Source organism: Chelonia mydas, chromosome 28 (genome assembly GCF_015237465.2).
Source record: "Chelonia mydas isolate rCheMyd1 chromosome 28, rCheMyd1.pri.v2, whole genome shotgun sequence".
Lineage (NCBI taxonomy): Eukaryota > Metazoa > Chordata > Testudines > Cheloniidae > Chelonia > Chelonia mydas.
This window is the reverse complement of record NC_051268.2, coordinates 6,690,776-6,711,969: the sequence shown is the minus strand read 5'-3', so window position 1 is coordinate 6,711,969 and position 21,194 is coordinate 6,690,776. Positions and strand designations below refer to the sequence as shown.

At 49.8% G+C, this 21,194-nt stretch overlaps 2 protein-coding genes and 1 pseudogene across 6 annotated transcripts in view; 2 read left to right on the top strand and 1 right to left on the bottom strand.

Annotated features, from left to right (window-relative positions):
* LOC102934537 overlaps nt 1-21,194 on the top strand; it is a 1,094,240-nt pseudogene that overhangs the window by 75,479 nt on the left and 997,567 nt on the right.
* Nucleotides 1-21,194, bottom strand: part of LOC102933291 (zinc finger protein OZF) — a 1,218,290-nt gene that overhangs the window by 353,538 nt on the left and 843,558 nt on the right. The window lies entirely within an intron of this gene.
* Nucleotides 447-19,115, top strand: LOC114022640 (zinc finger protein OZF-like). 3 transcript variants are annotated; one of them, XM_043537471.1, is made up of 4 exons: nt 447-811; nt 4,594-4,720; nt 16,843-16,956; nt 17,296-19,115. In XM_043537471.1, the coding sequence occupies exons 2-4, from the start codon at nt 4,687-4,689 to the stop codon at nt 18,837-18,839; spliced, it is 1,692 nt and encodes a 563-aa protein (XP_043393406.1). In that variant the 5' UTR covers nt 447-811; nt 4,594-4,686; the 3' UTR covers nt 18,840-19,115. The 3 variants fall into 3 exon arrangements, with proteins under 3 accessions (XP_043393406.1, XP_027690681.2, XP_037743369.1); XM_027834880.3 differs by having other exon boundaries at nt 17,293-19,115; XM_037887441.2 differs by lacking the exon at nt 447-811 and adding an exon at nt 4,817-4,936 and having other exon boundaries at nt 4,660-4,720.

The window sequence follows — 21,194 nt, the reverse complement described above, 5'->3', positions numbered from 1 at the left end:
AGGAAGCTGCAAAATAAATGAGAATTCAAGGATCTCACTCCCTTTTTCCCAGGCCTCTGTTAAGAGGCAATTGTGCACCAGGCAGGGTCGTTTGGAAGCCGAAGACTTTATGCGTCCCCCCCCCACACGTCCCCCCCACCTCCCCGTAGGGCTGGGGATCTGTCAGCTGTGGCCTGCAGGGGAATGGACCAATCAGCGGCGGATACAGAGAGGGCATCAGGCCACGCCTCCTGCCGCTGACTCCTGGGTTCTCGCCCCCACCGAGCCCCGTCCCGACCCCTGCGGGGCGCCTCTGGCTCCGGCGTGCGGCTCCGCATCACCCCATCGCCCTTGACGGCTGGCAGGGGCCGCCGGTAAGAGCCCAGCCAGCGCGGCAGCCCCGGTCGGTGTTTGCAGGCACAGGAAGGGGCTGGAGCAGCTGGGAGCGGTGGGTGCCGGGAGGAAGGAGGCAGAACAAAGCCCCGAGACAAGGGGGGGGGGGGGGGGCTGGAGCAATTTGTGTGGGGGGAGGGGGGCTGAGAGCCACTGAACCAAACTGTAACCCCTGTGTAGGATGGAAACCGCTTCCAGCCGGGGGGTGCGGCCGCCCCCCCAATTCCTGTGCACAGAGCTCGCAGCTCCCTGGGGTGGGGGCCCTGGCCCAGACCAGACCCTGCTGGTGCCTCCCCTGTGATCCGGGGGGGGCTGAGCAGCTGCTCCCCCATCCCCTGTGCGGTCTGTGCTGGGGGGGAGCCCGTCATTAACCCCTCCGTGCCTGGCTGCGGGGGGGGCTTTCTCCAGCTGGGACCAGCCCCTGCGCCGGAGGCCCCCGGTGAGTGAGAGACCCGTGGGGGGGAGCGCTGGGGGGGCAGAGGCTGGGGCCCGGCGGGGGGATCCCCTGTGGGGGGCGCTGGGGTGTCAGGAGGGGGGAGAAGCCAGAGTTGTGGGGAGAGGGGAAGGTCGGGAGGGGGAGGGGGTTGAACTATCTCTGTACAGCCAGGAAATTCCCAGGGCAGAAGTGGGGGGTGGGGGGGGAGGTGAGTTAATTGGTTCTGGTCCCTGTTTGTGCCACTTGCCCTCCCCCCCAAATTCTCTCTCGTTCTTCCCCTTTTCTCTCCCAGTTCACACGTGGCTGTAAAACCCGGGGCGATTCCCCCCCCCCTTTCCCCTCCAACCATCCACTCCCCTGCCCCCCCAACCCCCCCCCCCATAATCATCAAATGTCCATTTACAGTCTCCTCCCATGGGGGGGGGATTTTCCCACCCATTTTATCTGCAGCGATTTGTCCTTGTTCCGGTGCGAAATTGTCGCCCTGAGTCATTCCCCCAAAGGGATCGGGGTCAGTGGGGGATGTTTGGGGGCGCCCTGAGACCCGGCTGCCTCTGGGGTGGGGAAGGGGATGTGGTGGCTGTTCTCTGCCAGCAACAGGGCAGGGAAGGGCACAGGAGAGGAAGGGAGGAGCACGTGTCCCCCGTGGAGACTGGCCAGACTCCGGTTTCCCAATCCCAGGTGCTGCCCCTGAACTGCCAACACCCCCCCACATCACCTGCCCATCCCCCACTGCTGCCCCCTTCCCTCACCCAGGGACCTTCCAGCTCCCCCTCCCTGGCCCTCTTCAATCAGCTCCTCAAAGGGCTCCCTGCTGCCCAGGTGAATGGGGTGTGGCGGGGGGGGGAACCATCACTTTCTATCTGTGTTGGGCAGTCATGTAAAATCCAGTCAAACTGTCCCCCTTTCCCCTCTCGTTATTTAATAGCGACATAAAGTCCCCTCAGGTCTGGGTGTTTTTCTCTCGTGTTCTCAAATGCGGCGTTTGGGACCTGCTTTTCTCTGCAAATCTCAAAGACTGATATCAAATACTCTAAAATTTTGCCCCTTTTCTCTCTAGGTGGCTGTCCCTGATTGAATCTGCCCAGAGACTTTCCCCTGTCGCTCCTAATTATAAAATAGGAAGAAAATCTCAGATTTGGCCCTTTCTCAAATCCTTGAACATGGGTCTCAAATCTTTGCAAATGTCGCCCCTTTTCCTCTCTTCACTGATCAGATATTGATGGGGGGAAACACTCAGATTTTACCTCATCTCCACAACTGACAGAAAATCCCTCAGATTTTCCACTTTTCTCTAACTTACAAAACTAGATCCACGTTCCTCAGGTTTCCGCCCTTTTCTCTTTCATTTCTCAACGTTGATCTCAAATCTCAGGTTTTGCCTCTTTCCACGTCATCATCAAATGTCAATTAAAAATCCTGGATGTGGCAGGGGAAATTGCCCAGTGATCGTCTTTCCCTCTCCTTTGAGAATCATTTGTTCCCCCCGTTATCTCTGTTAAAAGGTTTGCCGATGAACGAGACCAGCCACATATTCACTAGACATCGCAGCCAGGGGCCTCCCCCTGTTTGGGGGATTGGTGGTTGCCAGCTGGTGACAGGAGAGTTGGCTGGACCCTTTTCTTTTCTCCAGCTGGTACTCGCCCCCTGGGGCAGCCCTGGGCCCTATTAATGCTAAATTCTGAGCCAGAGACTCCAGGTAATTGGGAGACCTCGGGGAAAGTGCTGGGGTCTGCCATGAAAGTGACTCTGCACAAACGGCCCTTCCTCATTTCTCCTCCCGTTAGCAATTGCAGGAGCAAATCCAGCCATGGGGGAGCAACCAACCCAGGAATGGGGCTTTCCCATGTCCTCTCCCCCTGACCCTCTGGCTGGGAAAGAGACTGAAAGGGGCAGTGGGAGAAATGAGTGGGGAGAGAGATTACCAGATCTCTGATCTGCCCAGACACACGTATTGCAGCATCCCTGAGCAGAATCACTTTGCTGTGGACAAGAGGAGGATCAGAGAGAGGAAAAACCAGTCCCTGACTCCATATTCCTCCTTACGAGGATGTGGCTGCCGTGGGGTCAATGTCAGAGGGAATCCCCCCAAGTCATTCCTTTGGTTCTGCAATTTTCTAGCAGAGACTTTGTTACTGGAGAGGCTTAAAAATGTGTCTGTGGGCTTAGCCTGGCAGGAGCAGCCAGGTCTACACTGTAATACAGAGAACAAGCATTTTCCCAGCATGGCAGAATCTAGGGTGTCTGTCTGCAGGGAAAGGGCCTGGGGGAATCGTGACGTGAACTTCACTAAAGCCTCCTTCCATCTAGCCGCTGGGGAGCTTAGGTGGCAGATCCTTGCCCAAAGAAAGCTTCCTCGGACTGCACGCTTCCGAACTGAACTTTTTATAAATGTTCTCCGAACAAATCACGTAACTCAGAACCACCCTTAAGAGGCTAACAATTTCCCTGGCCACCGCCCATAACCATTCTTCTTAGGACTAGAAATGCTTTGCTGATAACCGCAATAAAATGTCCGGGGCAGACACACCTAACCCCAAGGTCGGCTGTCCAAACATTCGTTCTGTTTTCATGGAACCGTAACTCCCTTTTCCCGACCTCCCATGGGAATACAAAGGGTGGAGAAAGGGAGGAGGACAGGGTGTGGCAAACCTGCCAGAACTCACTTAATAAGTGGCTTACGTTCTAGGAACAGACCCATGAGGGTTCAGAAGTAGAAATACCCTAATTTGCGGATGGGGCTGTGTCGCCCGGCGAAGGGGTGTCCAGTCATGTACAGTCAGTGGGGGGCTTACGTCTCGGCTGCCAGAGTCTCCTGGATGGCCTAACCCATAAAACAGGAGAGCATGGTCAGAGTCCGTGGGCTACCCTTACGCTCAGGGCAGAGTGACCTCACAATCAGGACAGATTTTGGGCCACCATCCAGGGGCTGCAGCCATTGAGCAGGGCGGAGCGGCAAACACCCAGTCTCAAGAGTGCAGTGTTGTAACTCCAGTGAACTGGACTAGTGTCTCTTTCCCCTGGGCCACTTCCTACCAGATCCTCGGGGTCCACAGGTCCTCTGGGTCTCTCGGGTCGTCGGCTGGCGCGGTCTATGGTGTCTCAGTCCCTTCCGGGGTCTCTGCAGGGTGTCCGGTGTCCCCCTGGCCTCTGTGGACTGGGGCTCCCACAGATCCCTGGAGGGAGGTCGCAATGTGCATCCTTCCTCCTTGGCAGTGCAGGCCGGCAGAGCTCGTCTGCTTTCCTTTCTATCCTGCCTCGGGGCTGAGCATGCCTGGCAGGCACGGAGGGGCGTAGTTTCCTCGGCCTACAATGCACAGCTAACCCCAGCATGGCCTATGCGGAGGAGACAGATCTCATCACAGGCGTGGAAAACGGCCCAGACTCCCAGTGCTGGAGCCTGACCCAACTAACCAGCGGCTGCTGTGAGATAGGAAGGGGGCACCCACCAGTCAGATTTCGGGGAGATTCCCCTCCCTCATATCCAGCTCCTCACAAGGAGGAGGGTGTTGGGCTTCTGACCAGGGAGCTCGCCCTGGACCCTGCTAGGGGCTCCATCTCCTGTATCGGTCTGTGGCTAGTAGGTGTGTGATGGATCTGCTGGGAGAGACGAGGGGCTCTCTCTTCGCCCCTCACCCTGGTGTTTCCTGGATGCTCTGAGCAGGGTGGGGGTGGGACTCTGTTGACCCACCCAGAGTTTCCGTTTGATTGGCTCCTCTCCCCCACGAACAGTGGGGCTGTGAGTGGGGCAGCAGGTCCTGAGTGTGGGGCTCTTGCTCTTTCAGGGGCCGGTGACCTTCGGGGAGGTGGCTGTGTATTTCACCAGTGAAGAGGGGGCTCTGCTGGACCCCGCTCAGAGAGCCCTCTACAGAGACGTCATGCAGGAGAACTACGAGAATGTGACCTCGCTGGGTAAGGATTCCCGTCCCCTCGGTTCTTAGAAGGGGGAATGCAGAGTTAAGGTTCACGTCACCCCCACAATGTAACCTTAACTCTGCCCTGTTTCAGCATGACCCCGACATGCGAATGACACGCACACTAGCCCTCTGCCCTGCTCACTGCAGAACACCCTGGGAACAGAGCACAGGAGAACTACAGCACGGTGTCAGATTTCTCCTGTTTGCTCAGGTAAAACTGGGGGTTGGGTCCAGCATAACGAACAGAAGCTTCCAACCCCTGCCCCTCTCTCGAACCCTGAGCCTACTCCACCCAGACCAGCTCCGAGTTGCAAAGTGATCCCACTCCCTTACCCTCACCGTGAGGTTTCCTTCTGAGTCGTTGCCTTCACTTGCCCCTCACTGAGCCCTGGAGACCACTAGCGTGTATCCCACCAGAGTGCTGGCAATCCTCAGGGCAGGAACTCGCCCTTGTGCAGCTTTAGCGACCGCAACCTACAACCCTGAGCACTGAAATGGGGCCGACTCGGTCCCTCAGGGGTCACGTGCACCTCTCCGCATATCACAGTCCCAGCTCTGCCAAGCTGCTCCAGCTACTCCCTCCACCGTCCGATTACAGCTACACCTGACCCAGTGCACGCAGCCGGAGGGCATGCGGATAAATGCTGGCATTCCCGTCTGGAGAACACAACACAAACAAGGGCATGTTCTTAGTCCTTCCTTGTATCTGTTATAGATCCATAGATTTGTAACGCCAGAAGGGCTGGTTTAGGTTATCTAGTCTGATCTCCTGTACAACTGTGACGGGACCCCCAGGGTGCAGCCTGGGACTGTGGGATCACTTTGCCCCCTGAACTGTCTCCGGCCTGGGTCATCCATCACAAAGCCTCGCCAGTGACCATCAGCAAACCCCTCCAGGCGCTGTGATCGCTTGGCACAACCTGATATGGAGACCCCACACCCAGCTAGGCTGCATGAACGCTCCCAGAGCCACTCACAAATCACACAGAGACCGGCACCAGCCAAATCCCCGCCCCCGCTCCCAGCCTTGTACCTCGGGAATATACCGTCTTGCACTGCTCAAGACGAGCAATGCAAATTTATTAATTGGTTCCCCACTTCGTCAGTGGAAAGTGGACCCATACCAGCCTTTGCAAAACCTGAGCAGATTTACCACACGCTTCAGGGAAACTCACTGGTAAAGATAAACAGTAAAACAAATCTATTGACTACAAAAGATAGATTTTTAAGTGACTATAAGTGATAGGCAAAAAGTCAGAGTGGTTACCAAAATAAAATACCAGCATGCAGTCTAAACTCTCAACCCTATTAGACAGGGCAACAACTGGATTAAGCAGGTTTTCTCACCCCCCTGGATATTGCAGTTCATAGGACACAGGTTTGTCCCTTAAACCTGGGCCAGTCTCGTCTGTTGGCGTCTTCAAACTTCTGAGCGTGTTTGTTGTTTGCAGCGTAGGTGAGGGCAGGAGAAAGGCCAGGCAAGTGGCCCCTGTGTTCTGTTTTATACCCTTAGTCCAGGTGCTTGGAGAACACAAGCCCAGGCATGTCTGGGGGCATTGCCGAGTCCCCAGGCAAGGCTGAGCAATTCTCCTGGTGTGGCCTCATGCAGGTGAGCCATTGCATTATAGCTCCCTTGTTGGACAGTGGCTGGTGATTTCTGTTCAGCGCCCACCCGGGTGTTGGTTACCTCCCTTGTCATTGTCTCAGGAAAGCTAGTATCTGGGCACCTCCCAAACCCACAGCGTGTTTTAGTTACAACCACACAACACAATTCTCATAACTTCATATGCACTGAAGAGAGACACATTTAGATAGAGCAGTGGCTTTCAGCAGATCATAATACCTTTTTCTTGATACCTCACACGGTTTGCTTTATATGCAATGCAATTATATATAAATGAGGAATATGGGGGTTACCGGGCGCTCCCCCAAGGCATGGAATGTCACAATAACTCGGGCAATAGAATTTCATCCAGTTACGGCTGTCCTGAGCTGAACACCTTGTTTTTGACTAAATCCTATTCAAAAAGGCATCCAGCCTTGACACGAAGACTTCAACAGAGGAGAATTCTCCAGTTCCCGTGGTCGTTTGCTCACCTTTCCACCACCTTGACAGAACCGTTCCCAGTGGCTCTTACCAGCTGCAGGGTTGGGAGCACAGTTAAGGATGCATTGCAGGGGTAGTGTGTATGTTAACTTCATTTTCTGCTTTGCAGAGGTTTATGTTTAGCCACCGTATGGTGAAAGGCAGGAGACAGCACTGGGCACCCTTAACTCTGCAGTAAAGTAGTTTCTGGGCATTCAGTTTCCTTCATTTTTTGTAGTGGACTCTTTGCCACTCTACCTCTGTCTACACTTGAGCTTTTGCCAGCATAGATAGGTTGGATTTGCAGGGGAAGGGAGCGGGAGGGAAAGTGATTTTTCATCGCCCGAAACAATTGAGCTACCGTGGCAAAACTTTCAAGAGCAGACCGTGTCCGAGGCTGCATGTGGATTTTACAGCACTTCAAAATATTCCCAGCAGGGAAGCGATAGACACACTTAAACTGCTGGGCCCTCCGAGTGTCTCCCTGGAGAGTCCAGCCCCTGTTCTGTTGGACGCTCTCGGTACTCACAGATTCAGATATTCCACCTTCAGAGTGACACTTCCCATCACCGATCCACTTAACCCAGCACCTAGATGTGTTTAGAGTGAAAACAAGGAAATGTTTATCGAATGAAGTCTCGAATTGTAAGTGACGGCAAGCAGAGGTATTGGGGAAAACGACACCTCAAGTAAAATGAGAGCACGGTTCCTAGGACCCACGCTTACAGAACTAGACCCTCTCGTGTGTTGTACAGCAATGCTCGTGCAAAATGCTTATTGTCGGTTGGTGAGACAAACCATGCTGTCCGCTTGCCTCCACGCTGGAAGATGCAGGGTGTACCCCTGTACGTCCACATGTACCTCAACGTGCCAGTCTCTTCCCTCATAGCCCGGATCCTGCTGCTGCTTTGTGTGTGTGTAAATTCCCCCTCTCGCAGATTTCGCAAGCTCTTATTAGCATCTGGCTCTGTGTACAAATTGGGGCACCTCCCCCGTCTGTCTGTCTGAGCCCATCTGTCTCTTGTCTTCGCATTACACTGTCAGCTCTTGGGGCCAGTTTTTTGTGCTGTGTCTGTAGAATCTCCAGCACCGTGGGACTGTTGCGTGTCTGAGTTAATGACTCAAGGTTGTCAGAATAACCGGCTCGGTTGGAATGATTTAATCTAAGATCATCAATCAGAGATAAGTACAGCAGTATACAGCGTACAGACGGAAATAGGTACATTACCACCCTTTGTTGTCAGACTAAGAGCTGGATCTGTGTCACTCCGGCATCCGGAGGGGACGTGCAGTGTTCGTTCCCCCCAACTAAATTCCCATATCGGTATCCTTATAGAGGGTTTCGGACAAAGGAAACCTCATTGCCAAGAATATTCTCCCAGAACCATATGTTCTGGTGTCGTTTCTGTACGTTCTCAGTTTACCTGATTTATGTGTGAAGGCATGATTATGTACAGCTGGGAGAACTAACAATTCTTCAAGAGAACCTCTCTCAGTGGGTCCTTCTTACCCCACAATCACCCTTCCCTGTTGATTTCCCCAACAGGAAATATCTGCTGTAACATTCATCCTTTATTAGTTTCCCAAGTCTGTATGTGCTTATGCCAGCATTATGGATGTGTGTTAAAGAGAGGGTTTCCAAGCTTATCTGCAGTTGTATAGACATGGAAGGTGTGCAAGACCGTTAAAATATAGAATAATAGAGAACATTCCTGAACCGGGTCACTTACCGGTCAAGGGCCGGTGTTCTGGGCCTTAGAATTCAGAGAGACTCTTTGTTGAACTAAAAGTATTAATATTTAATAACCGGTACCAACAGGATCCTGGTCAACGACTGAGAATATGAGCATTACAGTAATACAAATAATAAATAACAATAATTGGCAGGTCCGAGCAGGGGAGTGGCCAGTCGGTGGTAGGCTGGTGGGGGGGTAGGTTTGGGGTGAAGAGTTCCTGTGAGCTGGGACGTCTGGGGGCAGTGGGGGGCTGGAAGATCTGGGAAGGAGTTGAGTTAGCATGCCAAGGAGTTGGAGGGGGGGAGTAAAGGGGAGGTGGGGGCTGGGTAGTGTTTGCTCCAGGAAATGGGGGAGCTAGCAATGGGAGGGAGGGAACAGGAGCTCTTGGGAATCAGAAGCAAAGAAGACTTGGGGCAGTGGAAAGGTGAGTTGGAAAACGATTGGGCAGTGGGAAATTTGGGGGAGCCTGTAGTGAGGAAGGCTGCGGCAATGGGAGAGGAGGAAAAAACACAAGGAGCGGGCACTCTGGGGGCGGTGGGATGAGAGCAGAGTGGTTGAGAGCAGTGGGATGAAGGGGAGTGGGTGTCAACATCAGGGAGCAGGCTAGTGCAGCCTGTCCCCTTCCTGGTCTGTCTCATAAGAGCGGCCACACTGGGTCAGACCAAAGGTCCATCCAGCCCAGTGTCCTGTCTTCCAACAGTGGCCAACGCCAGGTGCCCAGAGGGAAAGAACAGAACAGGAAATCATCCAATGACCCATCCCCTGTTGCTCATTCCCAGCTTCTGGCAAACAGAGGCTAGGGACACCTTCCCTGCCCATCCTGGCTAATAGCCATTGATGGACCGATCCTCCATGAATTTATCTGGTTCTTTTTCGAACCCTGTTATAGTCTTGATCTTCATGACCTCCTCTGGCAAGGAGTTCCCCAGGTTGACTCTGCGTTGTGTGAAGAAATACTTCCTTTGGTTTGTTTCCCAGAAGCTGGGAATGGGCGACAGGGGATGGATCACTGGGCGATTCCCTGTTCTGTTCATTCCCTCCGGGGCACCTGGCCCTGGCCGCTGCCGGAAGACAGGATCCTGGGCTAGCTGGACCATTGGTCTGACCCAATCTGGCCGCTCTTACATTCTTATGTAGATAGCTAACTCTAGTTCAAGTAATAAGTGGTACCATTTGTCTCTCTTGATTAGCAAAGAATCCTTATTATTCCTCTGAATGGTTCAGGGAAAAGTAGCCATTGCAGAGCACATGATTTTGGGAAAATTCAGATGTTGGTATTTCTTACCAAGTGTATCCAAGGCTGCTGGAAGCCAGAATGTGCCGGAGTGTAAGAAGCAGGCTGCTGGAATCAGAGCTGCTGGTCCAGGGTTATTTATCTCACAGACACTCAGGGTGGCCTTGAATGCTGGCTGGGAGCATCCAGACAAAGGAGCTCCAGCAGAACATTTCAAATCACCCGGGACTACAGATGACACAACTCCGCACTGCTCCGGATTGCCCCCCAGCATGTGAAAATGGCCTAGGTTGGTAGTGAAACTTCTTGAGACATGGAGAGTCCTGCTCCCCCATCCCCATATGCAATAGCCACAATCTCTCTTCTCTGCAGGCTCCTTGGATCTTGGGCTCCATCATTCCTGGAGTCACCTGGCCTGATTCTTATTTTTCACATTCTGCTTTTCCAGACTAATTAGAATATGTTGCTCCTGAATTATAGAATCTAATTTCCCAGCATTCTCCACACCCAGAGATTTTTATGCTCCTTCCCATTACACCTGACTCACTAGGTTCCCTAATTCTGCAATATGTGCTTTCCTGACATCTAACAGTGCTGAGGTCCTGGTGTCACTGTGCCTCAGTGGGTCCCCACTGAGAACGCCAGATTCAGGACAAACTGCTGAGAAATAGGGCAGACTCCACCCCAAACCGGTGGTTATTCTACCATTGGATGTACCAAGGCAGTAACAAAAGCAAACGTCTGTCTCCCCACACAGTCGCCAAAAAGGCAATCTCCTTAAGCATTGCAGCATCTACTTCGCCACCCAGACACTCGACCTTATGAGTAGTGGATATTGACAACCCATGTCATCAAACAAAGGGTTCTTCTGATCTCAAAAGATCAGCCACACAGCCAGCTCAATCTATAACTCAGATCTTTCCCAAGAATCACGCTGTTGCCAGTCTTTTAATAGCGAACATCTAAAGGTTTATTTATAAGAGAAAAGAAAAAGTTAAAAGGTTAAGGAAATCACACACACACACCTATATATATATTTGCAAAGTTCTTGTATCAGGTTTGAAGCAGTGATGGAATAAACTGCTAGTTTGCAAAAGTCGTCTCTGGAAATTACCCAAACAGCCTGCGGGTCGTCAGTCCTTGTTTAAAGCTTCCTTGTTAGAAATCCAGCCCCAAGAAATGAAACAGGAAAAGAAGACAAAATCCACAGTCTTTTATACCCTCTCGTGTGTGGATGGAATTCTACTGTCCCAGACAAAGCCCTCCGTCTAAGTCTGTAGAAAATGACAGGGACAAGATGGAGTCCAGGGTCACCTGAGCAAGTCACATGCATTTACAATACTTGCTAACTGACAGAGGCAAACCATCGGTCACTTGGAGGCTAATCACAGAATCATAGGACTGGAAGGGACCTCGAGAGGTCATCTAGTCCAGTCCCCTGCACTCATGACAGGACTAAGTGTTATATAGACCATCCCTGGCAGGTGTCTGTCCAGCCTGCTCTTAAAAATCCCCAGTGATGGAGATTCCACAAACGTCCTGGGAAATTTACTCCAGTGCTTAACCACCCTGACAGGTAGGAAATTTTTCCTAATGTCCAACCTAAACCGCCCTTCCTGCAATTTAAGCCCGTTGCTTCTTGTCCTATCCTCAGTAGTTAAGAAGAACAATTTTTCTCCCTCCTCTTTGTAACATAAGAATGGCCATACTGGGTCAGACCAAAGGTCCATCTAGCCCAGTGTCCTGTCTTCCAACAGTGGCCAGTGCCAGGTGCCCCAGAGGGAATGAACAGAACAGGGAATCATCAAGTGATCCGTCCTCTCTCTCCCATTCCCAGCTTTTGGCAAACAGAGGCTAGAGACACCAACCCTGCCCACCCTGGCTAATAGCCATTGATGGACCTATCCTCCATGAACTTATCTAGTTCTTTTTTGAACCCTGTTATATTCTTGGACTTCACACCATCCTCTGGCAAGAAATTCCACAGGTCGACTGTGTGTTGTTTGAAGAAATACTCCCTTTTCTTTGTTTTAAACCTGCTGCCTGTTAATTTCATTGGATGACCCCTAGTTCTTGTGTTATGAGAAGTAGCAAACAACACTTCCTTATCTACTTTTTCTAGACCAGTCATGATTTTATAAACCTCTCTCATATCCCCCCTTTGTCGTCTCTTTTCCAAGCTGAAAAGTCCCAGCCTTCTTAATCTCTCCTCATTCAGAAGCCGTTCCAGACCCCTCATCATTTTTGTTGCCCTTTTCTGAACCTTTTCTAATTCCAACATATCTTTTTTTAAGATGGGGCAACCAGAACAGCACGCAATATTCAAGGGTGTGGGCGTACCATGGATTTATATAGAGGCAATACGATATTTTCTGTCTTATTATCTAATGACCTTTTATGTACTTGAAAACTATTATGTCCCTGCTCAGTCTTCTCTTCTCCAGACTAAACAAACTCAGTTTTTTCAATCTGCCCTCATAGGTCATGTGTTCTAGGCCTTTAATCATTTTTATTGCTCTTTACTGGACGTTTTACAATTTGTCTACATCTTTCCCGAAATGTGGCCCCAGAACTGGAAACAATCCTCCAGTTGAGGCCTAATCAGAGCGGAGTACAGCCAACAAGCTAATACATCCCAGAATGATGTTTGCTTTTTTTGTAACAGTGTTACACTGTTCACTCATATTTATCTTGTGATCCGCTATGACCCCCAGACCCCTTTCCGCAGTACTCCTTCCTAGGCTGTCATTTCCCATTGTGTATGTGTGCAACTGATTGTTCCTTCCTAAGTGGAGAACTTTGCATTTGTCCTTCTTGAATTTCATCCTGTTTACTTCAGACCATTTCTCCAGTCTGTCCTGATCATTTTGAATTTTAATCCTATCCCCCAAAGAACTTGCAACACCTCCCAGCTCTGTATCATCTGTAAACTTTCTAAGTGTACTTTCTATGCCATTATCTAAATCATTGATGAAGATATTGAACAGAACTGGACCCAGAACTGATCTCTGCCGGACCCCACTCATTATGCCCTTCCACCTGGAATGTGAACCACGGATAACCACTCTCTGGGAACAATTTTCCAACCAGTTATGCACCCATCTTATAGTAGCTCCATCTAGGTTGTATTTTCTGAATTTTTTTATGAGACAGTCATGTGAGACAATATCAAAAGCCTTACTAAAGTCAAGATACACCACATCTACCGCTTCCCCACTAGCCACAAGGCTTGTTACCCTGTCAAAGAAAGCTATCAGGTCAATTTTAACATGATTTGTTCTTGACAAATCCATGCTGACTATTACTTATCACCCTTCTAGGTGTTTGCAAATTGATTGCTTAATTATTTGCTCCATTATCTTTCCAGGTACAGAAGTTAAGCTGACTGGTCTGTAACTCCCCAGGTTGTCCTTATTTCCCTTTTTATAGATGGGCACTAGATTTGCCCTTTTCCAGTTCTCTGGAATCTCTCCTGTTTTCCATGACTTTTCAAAGATAATCGCTAATGGCTCAGATCCTCAGTCAGCTCCTTGAGTGTTCCAGGACGCATTTCATCAGGCCCTGGTGACTTGAAGACATCTAACTTGTCTAAATAATTTTTAATGTGTTCTTTCCCTATTTCAGCCTCTGATCTTCCCTCATTTTCACTGGCATTCACTAGTGACGTCCAGTAGCTACTAACCTTTTTGGTGGAAACTGAAACAAAAATGTCATTTAGCACTTCTGCCATTTCCACATTTTTTGTTGTTATTTCCCCCCCCCCCCCCCCCGCCCCATTGCGTAATGGGCCTACCCTGTCCTGGGTCTTCCTCTTGCTTCTACTGTATTTGTAAAATGTTTTCTTGTTACCCTTTATGTCTCTAGCTAGTTTAATCTTGTTTTGTGCCTTGGCCTTTCTAATTTTGTCCCTACATACTTGTGTTATTTGTTTATATTAATCCGTTGTCATTTGACCTAGTTTCCACTTTTTGTAGGACCCTCTTTTGAATTTCAGATCATTGAAGATCTCCTGGTTAAGCCAGGGTGGTCTCTTGCCAGACTTCCTGTCTTTCATATGCAGTGAGATAGCTTGCTCTTGTGCCCTTAATAATGTCTCGTTGAAAAACTGCCAATTGTCTTAAATTGCTTTTCCCCTTAGTCTTGCTTCCGTGGGATCTTACCTACCAACTCCCTGAGTTTGCGAACATCTGCCTTCTTGAAATCCATTGTCTTTATTTTGCTGTTCTCCCTCCTACCATTCCTTAGAATCATGACCTCTTCGTGATCACTTTCACCCAAGCTGCCTTCCACTTCCAAATTCTCCACCAGTTCCTCCCTATTTGTCAAAATCAAATTTAGAACAACCTCCCCCCTAGTAGCTTCCTCCACCTTCTGAAATAAAAAATTGTCTCCAATACATTCCAAGAATTTATTGGCTAATTTGTGCCCTGCTGTGTTATTTTCCCAACAGATGTCTGGGGAGTTGAAGTCCCCCGTCACCACCAAATGCTGTGCTTTGGATGATTTTGTTAGTTGTTTAAAAATGTGTCTGCTGTTAGAGTCATCGGGGTCAAATGAATTTCTTCTATGGTCCATTCTGAGAGTTAAATGTTCTTTGATGGGCCATCAACACGAAGCTGTCTGGCTTCCTCCTTTCCCAGCCAAGCATCTTTGTGTGTCTGTGCGTGCAGTTTCCAGTGCAATAAAAGTGAAGTTTTTGAATGGTAACTCATCTTTATTTGTTTTCTACACATTGAGATAGTGGGCACGACCAGTACATAAGCAGACATTTTAATCATTGGCTTCCTGGAATGTAAGGCCCCAAATCTCAGCATTACTTCCCAGGAAAATGACATGTAAAGTAACATTGAAGCACCTCTGACAGAGAGATACATTACTTGTTCTCATTTTCAAAGTGTTGCCTCAAAGCCTCCCTGATTTGAATTCCACCCCTCTGGGCTCCTCTGATAGCCCTGGTATCTCGCTGCTCAAAATCAGCGGCCAAGCGGTCTGCCTCAGCACTCCACCCACGAGCAAACCTTTCACCTTTAGCTTCACAAAGGTTATGCAACGTACAATCACAGAGCTATGATCATGGGAATATTATCCTCATTAATGTCTAACCTGTCATAAAGGCATCGCCAGCATGCCTTCAATCTGCCAAAGGCACATTCAACTGTCATCCGACACCACCTCAGCCTGTTGCTGAACCGCTCCTAGGTGTCCCGTGTAAGGTTACATGAGCCATGGCTGTAAGGCATACGCTGGGTCTCCCAGGATCACTATAGGCATTTCCACATCCCCCACTGTGATCTTCTGGTCTGGAAAGAAAGTCCGTGCTTGCAGCTTTCTGTACAGGCCGGTGTTCCTGAAGATGCGTGTGTCATGCACCTTCCCAGACCACCCTGCACTGATGTCAGTGAAACGCCCATGGTGATCCACAAGCTCCTGCCACACCATGGAGAAGGAGTCCTTCCTATTGATGTACTCCATCACAAGGTGGTCTGCTGCCAGATTTGGAATGTGTGTGCCATCTATCGCCCCTCCACAGTTAGGGAAACCCATTTCTGCAAAGCTGTCCACTATTTCACGCGCATTTCCCAGAGTCACGGACACAGTCCTTCATAGCAGGATATGATTAACTGCCCTGCACACTTGCATTAATGCAGACCCAACGATCTACTTCTCGACTCCAAATTGATTCATGACCGATCGGTAGCAGTTTGGCGTCGCCAGCTTCCACACAGCGATTGCCACACGCTGCTCTATCGATAGGGCAGCTCTCATTCTGGTATCCTTGCGCTGCAGGTCTGGGGCGAGCTCCGCACACAGTTCCAGGAAGGTGGCTTTCCGCATTTGAAAGTTCTCTAGCCACTGCTCTTCATCCCACACCTGCACGATAATACGATCCCACCACTCAGTGCTTGTTTCCCGAGCCCAGAAGTGACGGTCTACCCTCTGCAGCTGTTCTGTGAATGCCAAAATCAATCTAAAGTTGCTCCTATCCATATCATGAAGCATGTCAGGCACCCGAGAGTCTTCTTCAGTTAGGAACTTGACAATTAACCGCACTGCCATCCGCAATGTCTTCATGACAGTTAACAGAGCATGGGAGAGCAGTGCGGGATCCATCCCTTCTCACAAAGATGCCGGGGTGCACAGCAAAGAAGGGCCATTGAAAAATGCCGCAAAAGAAAGCCAGAAGCCTGTGGAGTGCTGGGACAGAAAGTAATGCATCGAGCCCGGTCCCAAGATGCGCCACGATCTGCCCCGCCTTCCCGCAACACGTAGTGACAGAAGGTTTCGAGCTGGATGGTGGGATAGGTACCCACCGTGCATTGCTCACGCTGTTGATGATGGTGCCCCAACCGTGGACGCGCTCTGCCGACAGAGGGAGCAAATGTCAGCATGAGATTCTGGGTTTTTTTTATGTTGACTTTTGGGTGTCAACATCACTATTGTCGACAAAAATTGGTAGCGTAGACAGGGCCAGAGAGAGTCTCTCCTGTTTTCCCCGCCTCTTTTTATAATTCAGTCCTTTGTGCTAAAAACGTCTTCAGTTCTCAGCTGAGTCATGGAGATGGGCTGTGGATGTGAGCTTCAAGCCATCCCTGTGATGGAATGTAAATTTCTTGTTCACACCTTCCCCCCCGCTGGAGAATGACTATTTCACCAGGGGCTAGCCCTGCTGTCTGTGAGTGTTCCCCAGAATTGAAACGTGTTTTCACAGTAAAATCTCATAACTGTACATACACAGGATTGCTACACATTTTAACAGGACGATAATGTTTGCTGATTATGAGTTTCCAAATGATACCGGGCAAGGCGTACTTTGTACAAAATAGATCCTAATTTTGTAGAAGAGTGAACATAGGGGTACAGACTGTCACACAGTGTCTATCTGCGTGTTCACAGCAGATACATCCCTCATTAGCAGAGTGTTCTGCACCTTTGAGGACCTGGGGACCTGGATCTGGACTTTATTGGTTACTAAGGACTGGGGCTTAATTAATAAAAAAAAAAATTAATGACAACATCTTAGGAATTCACCTGATCTCGTTTGTTTTCTTTCATCTGAGCAGGGTTTCCCGTTTTCAGACCTGATGTGATCTCCCAGCTGGAACAAGGGGCAGAGCCGTGGGTCCCAGACCTCCAGAGTTCAGAGGAAAGGGAGATCCTGAGAGGTCCCTGCACAGGTGAGGAAACATGAAACCTACTCAGAGTCTGAAAGTGCCTGAAGGAAACATCTGGGATCCTCTACAAAGACCTTAGGAGCTCTCTGAGTTCAGGATTGTCCCCAGCAAGCATCATATCCCCAGGGAAGATATAGCTCATGGCTTCCTACAGATTCTAACTGACACCTGTCAGTAGCTTCTTCCCTTCCCACTGAGAATTTAGATGGGATGTGAAGGCTGAATTGATTCCCTTTGGGGGAATTCAGTTCCTGGTTTTTATTTGACCTCTCTCCAGCACTTATTTTGGTTTGGTCTTCCCCTTCCCATCCCTGTTTGAGGTTTCTCTCTCTGTCCCAGCAGGTGCTGGGATGGTGAGTGAGAATGAGGAGCAGAATTCTCAGCAGGAAGATGCTGAGCAAGTGGAATCACATGGAGCATTATCGCAAAGATCGAAAGGGAATGTGTCCAGGAGTTGTGAGCAGGGAACAGCCTGTGAGATTCAGCACAGACCAGAGAGAGAGCAGGGAAACCAGCCAGAGGAGAAATTGAGTACATTTATTTACTGTCAGGGAACACACAAGGACCTTAAAGAAACCACAGCCCAGCAAAAAATCCTCAGGGGAACGAAAAAAAATACATGCACTGAGTGTGGGAAAAACTTTCGGAACTGCTCATCCCTTACTAAACATCAGAGAACACACAGAGCAGAGAGACCTTTTGAATGCTGTGAGTGCGGGAAAACCTTCATTTGGCACTCGCACCTTATTACGCATCAGAGAATCCACACAGGTGCAAAACGCTATGAATACCGTGGGGGTGGGAAAACCTTCAATCCGAACTCAAACCTTATGGCACATCACAGAATCCACACAGGTGAGAAACTTTATGAGTGCAGTGAGTGTGGGAAAAACTTCACTCAGAGCTCAGACCTTACTACACATCAGAGAATCCATACGGGAGAAAGACCCTATGAATGCCGTGAGTGTAGGAAAAGTTTCATTCGACGGTCACACCTGATTACGCATAAGAGAATCCACACAGGGGAGAGGCCCTATGAGTGCGGTGAGTGCGGGAAAACCTTCACTGCCAGCTCAAACCTTATTCAGCATCAGAGGATCCACACCGGGGAGAGGCCCTATGAGTGCAGTGAGTGTGGGAAAAGTTTCACTCAGAGCTCAGATCTTACTACACACCAGAGAATTCACACAGGGGAGAGGCCCTATGTATGCTGTGAGTGCGGGAAAAGCTTCATTCGACGGTCACACCTGATTACGCATCAGAGAATCCACACAGGGGAGAAACCCTATGAATGCTGCGAGTGCGGGAAAACCTTCACTGCCAGCTCCAATCTTATTCAGCATCAGCGAATCCACACCGGGGAGAGGCCCTACCAGTGTTGTGAGTGCGGAAAAAGCTTCGCTCAGAGCTCAGAACTTACTACACATCAGAGAATGCACAAGGGAGAGAGACCCTACGAATGCTGTGAGTGTGGGACAAACTTCACTGACCGCTCCGCCTTTCTCAATCATCAGAGAATCCACACGGGAGAGAGGCCCTACGTATGCTTTGAGTGCGGGAAGACCTTCACTCGGAGCTCAAACCTCATTACACATCAGAGGATCCACACAGGGGAGAAACCCTACGAATGCGGTGAGTGCGGGAAAAGATTCACTCACAGCTCAAACCTGATAACGCACCAGAGAATCCACACGGCAGAAAGGCTCTATCAATGTGAGTGCGGGAAAAGCTTCACTGAGAGCTCAACCCTTCTTAAGCATCGGAGAATCCACGCAGGAGACAAACCCTATGAATGCGGCGAGTGCGGGAAAACCTTCCCTCGGCGCTCAGCCTTTATCTCTCATCAGAGAATCTGCAAGGGAGAGAAACACCATAAAAACCTCTAGGGCTATCTAGCCATTTTTTTTCTTTTGCTAATTCCCACGTAGTAACCTGTAAGGCTGTTTGAACCGTTGGCATCAGTTTTATCCCGCAGCTTGTCCAGACGAGTTGCCCATTTTGACCTTTTGCCGTTCATCCTGGGTTGAGGTGGACCTTAGAATCATAGAATCATAGAATATCAGGGTTGGAAGGGCCCTCAGGAGGTATCTAGTCCAACCCCCTGCTCAAAGCAGGACCAATTCCCAATCAAATCGTCCCAGCCAGGGCTTTGTCAAGCCGGGCCTTAAAAACTTCCAAGGAAGGAGATTCTACCACCTCCCTAGGTAACGCATTCCAGTGTTTCACCACCCTCCTAGTGAAAAAGTTTTTTGTAATGTCCAACCTAAACCTCCCCCACTGCAATTTGAGACCATTACTCCTTGTCCTGTCCTCTTCTACTACTGAGAACAGTCTAGATCCATCCTCTCTGGAACCACCTCTCAGGTAGTTGAAAGCAGCTATCAAATCCCCCCTCATTCTTCTCTTCCGCAGACTAAACAATCCCAGTTCCCTCAGCCTCTCCTCATAAGTCATGTGTTCCAGACCCCTAATCATTTTTGTTGCCCTTCACTGGACTCTCTCCAATTTATCCACATCCTTCTTGTAGTGTGGGGCCCAAAACTGGACACAGTACTCCAGATGAGGCCTCACCAGTGTCGAATAGAGGGGAACAATCACGTCCCTCGATCTGCTCGCTATGCCCCTACTTATACATCCCAAAATGCCATTGGCCTTCTTGGCAACAAGGGCACACTGCTGACTCATATCCAGCTTCTCGTCCACTGTCACCCCTAGGTCCTTTTCCGCAGAACTGCTGCCTAGCCATTCGGTCCCTAGTCTGTAGCGGTGCATTGGGTTCTTCCGTCCTAAGTGCAGGACCCTGCACTTATCCTTATTGAACCTCATCAGGTTTCTTTTGGCCCAATCCTCCAATTTGTCTAGGTCCCTCTGTATCCTATCCCTGCCCTCCAGCGTATCTACCACTCCTCCCAGTTTAGTATCATTCGCAAATTTGCTGAGGGTGCAATCCACACCATCCTCCAGATCATTTATGAAGATATTGAACAAAACCGGCCCCAGGACCGACCTCTGAGGCACTCCACTTGACACCGGCTGCCAACTAGACATGGAGCCATTGATCACTACCCGTTGAGCCCGACAATCTAGCCAGCTTTCTACCCACCTTATAGTGCATTCATCCAGTCCATACTTCCTTAACTTGCTGACAAGAATACTGTGGGAGACCGTGTCAAAAGCTTTGCTAAGGTCAAGAAACAATACATCCACTGCTTTCCCTTCATCCACAGAACCAGTAATCTCATCATAGAAGGCGATTAGATTAGTCAGGCATGACCTTCCCTTGGTGAATCCATGCTGACTGTTCCTGATCACTTCCCTCTTGTGTAAGTGCTTCAGGATTGATTCCTTGAGGACCTGCTCCATGATTTTTCCGGGGACTGAGGTGAGGCTGACTGGCCTGTAGTTCCCAGGATCCTCCGTCTTCCCTTTTTTAAAGATGGGCACTACGTTAGCCTTTTTCCAGTCATCTGGGACTTCCCCCGTTCGCCACGAGTTTTCAAAGATAATGGCCAATGGCTCTGCAATCACATTTGCCAATTCCTTTAGCACTCTCGGATGCAACTTGTCCGGCCCAATGGACTTGTGCACGTCCAGCTTTTCTAAATAGTCCCTAACCACCTCTTTCTCCACAGAGGGCTGGCCATCTACTCCCCATGTTGTGATGTCCAGCGCAGCAGTCTGGGAGCTGTCCTTGTTAGTGAAGACAGAGGCAAAAAAAGCATTGAGCACATTCGCTTCTTCCACATCCTCTGTCACTAGGTTGCCTCCCTCATTCAGTAAGGGGCCCACACTTTCCTTGGCTTTCTTCTTGTTGCCAACATACCTGAAGAAACCCTTCTTGTTACTCTTGACATCTCTTGCTAGCTGCAGTTCCAGGTGCGATTTGGCCCTCCTGATTTCATTCCTACATGCCCGAGCAATATTTTTATACTCTTCCCTGGTCATATGTCCAACCTTCCACTTCTTGTAAGCTTCTTTTTTGTGTTTAAGATCCGCTAGGATTTCACCGTTAAGCCAAGCTGGTCGCCTGCCATATTTACTATTCTTTCGACTCATCGGGATGGTTTGTCCCTGTAACCTCAACAGGGATTCCTTGAAATACAGCCAGCTCTCCTGGACTCCTTTCCCCTTCATGTTAGTCCCCCAGGGGATCCTACCCATCCGCTCCCTGAGGGAGTCGAAGTCTGCTTTCCTGAAGTCCAGGGTCCGTATCCTGCTGCTTACCTTTCTTCCCTGTGTCA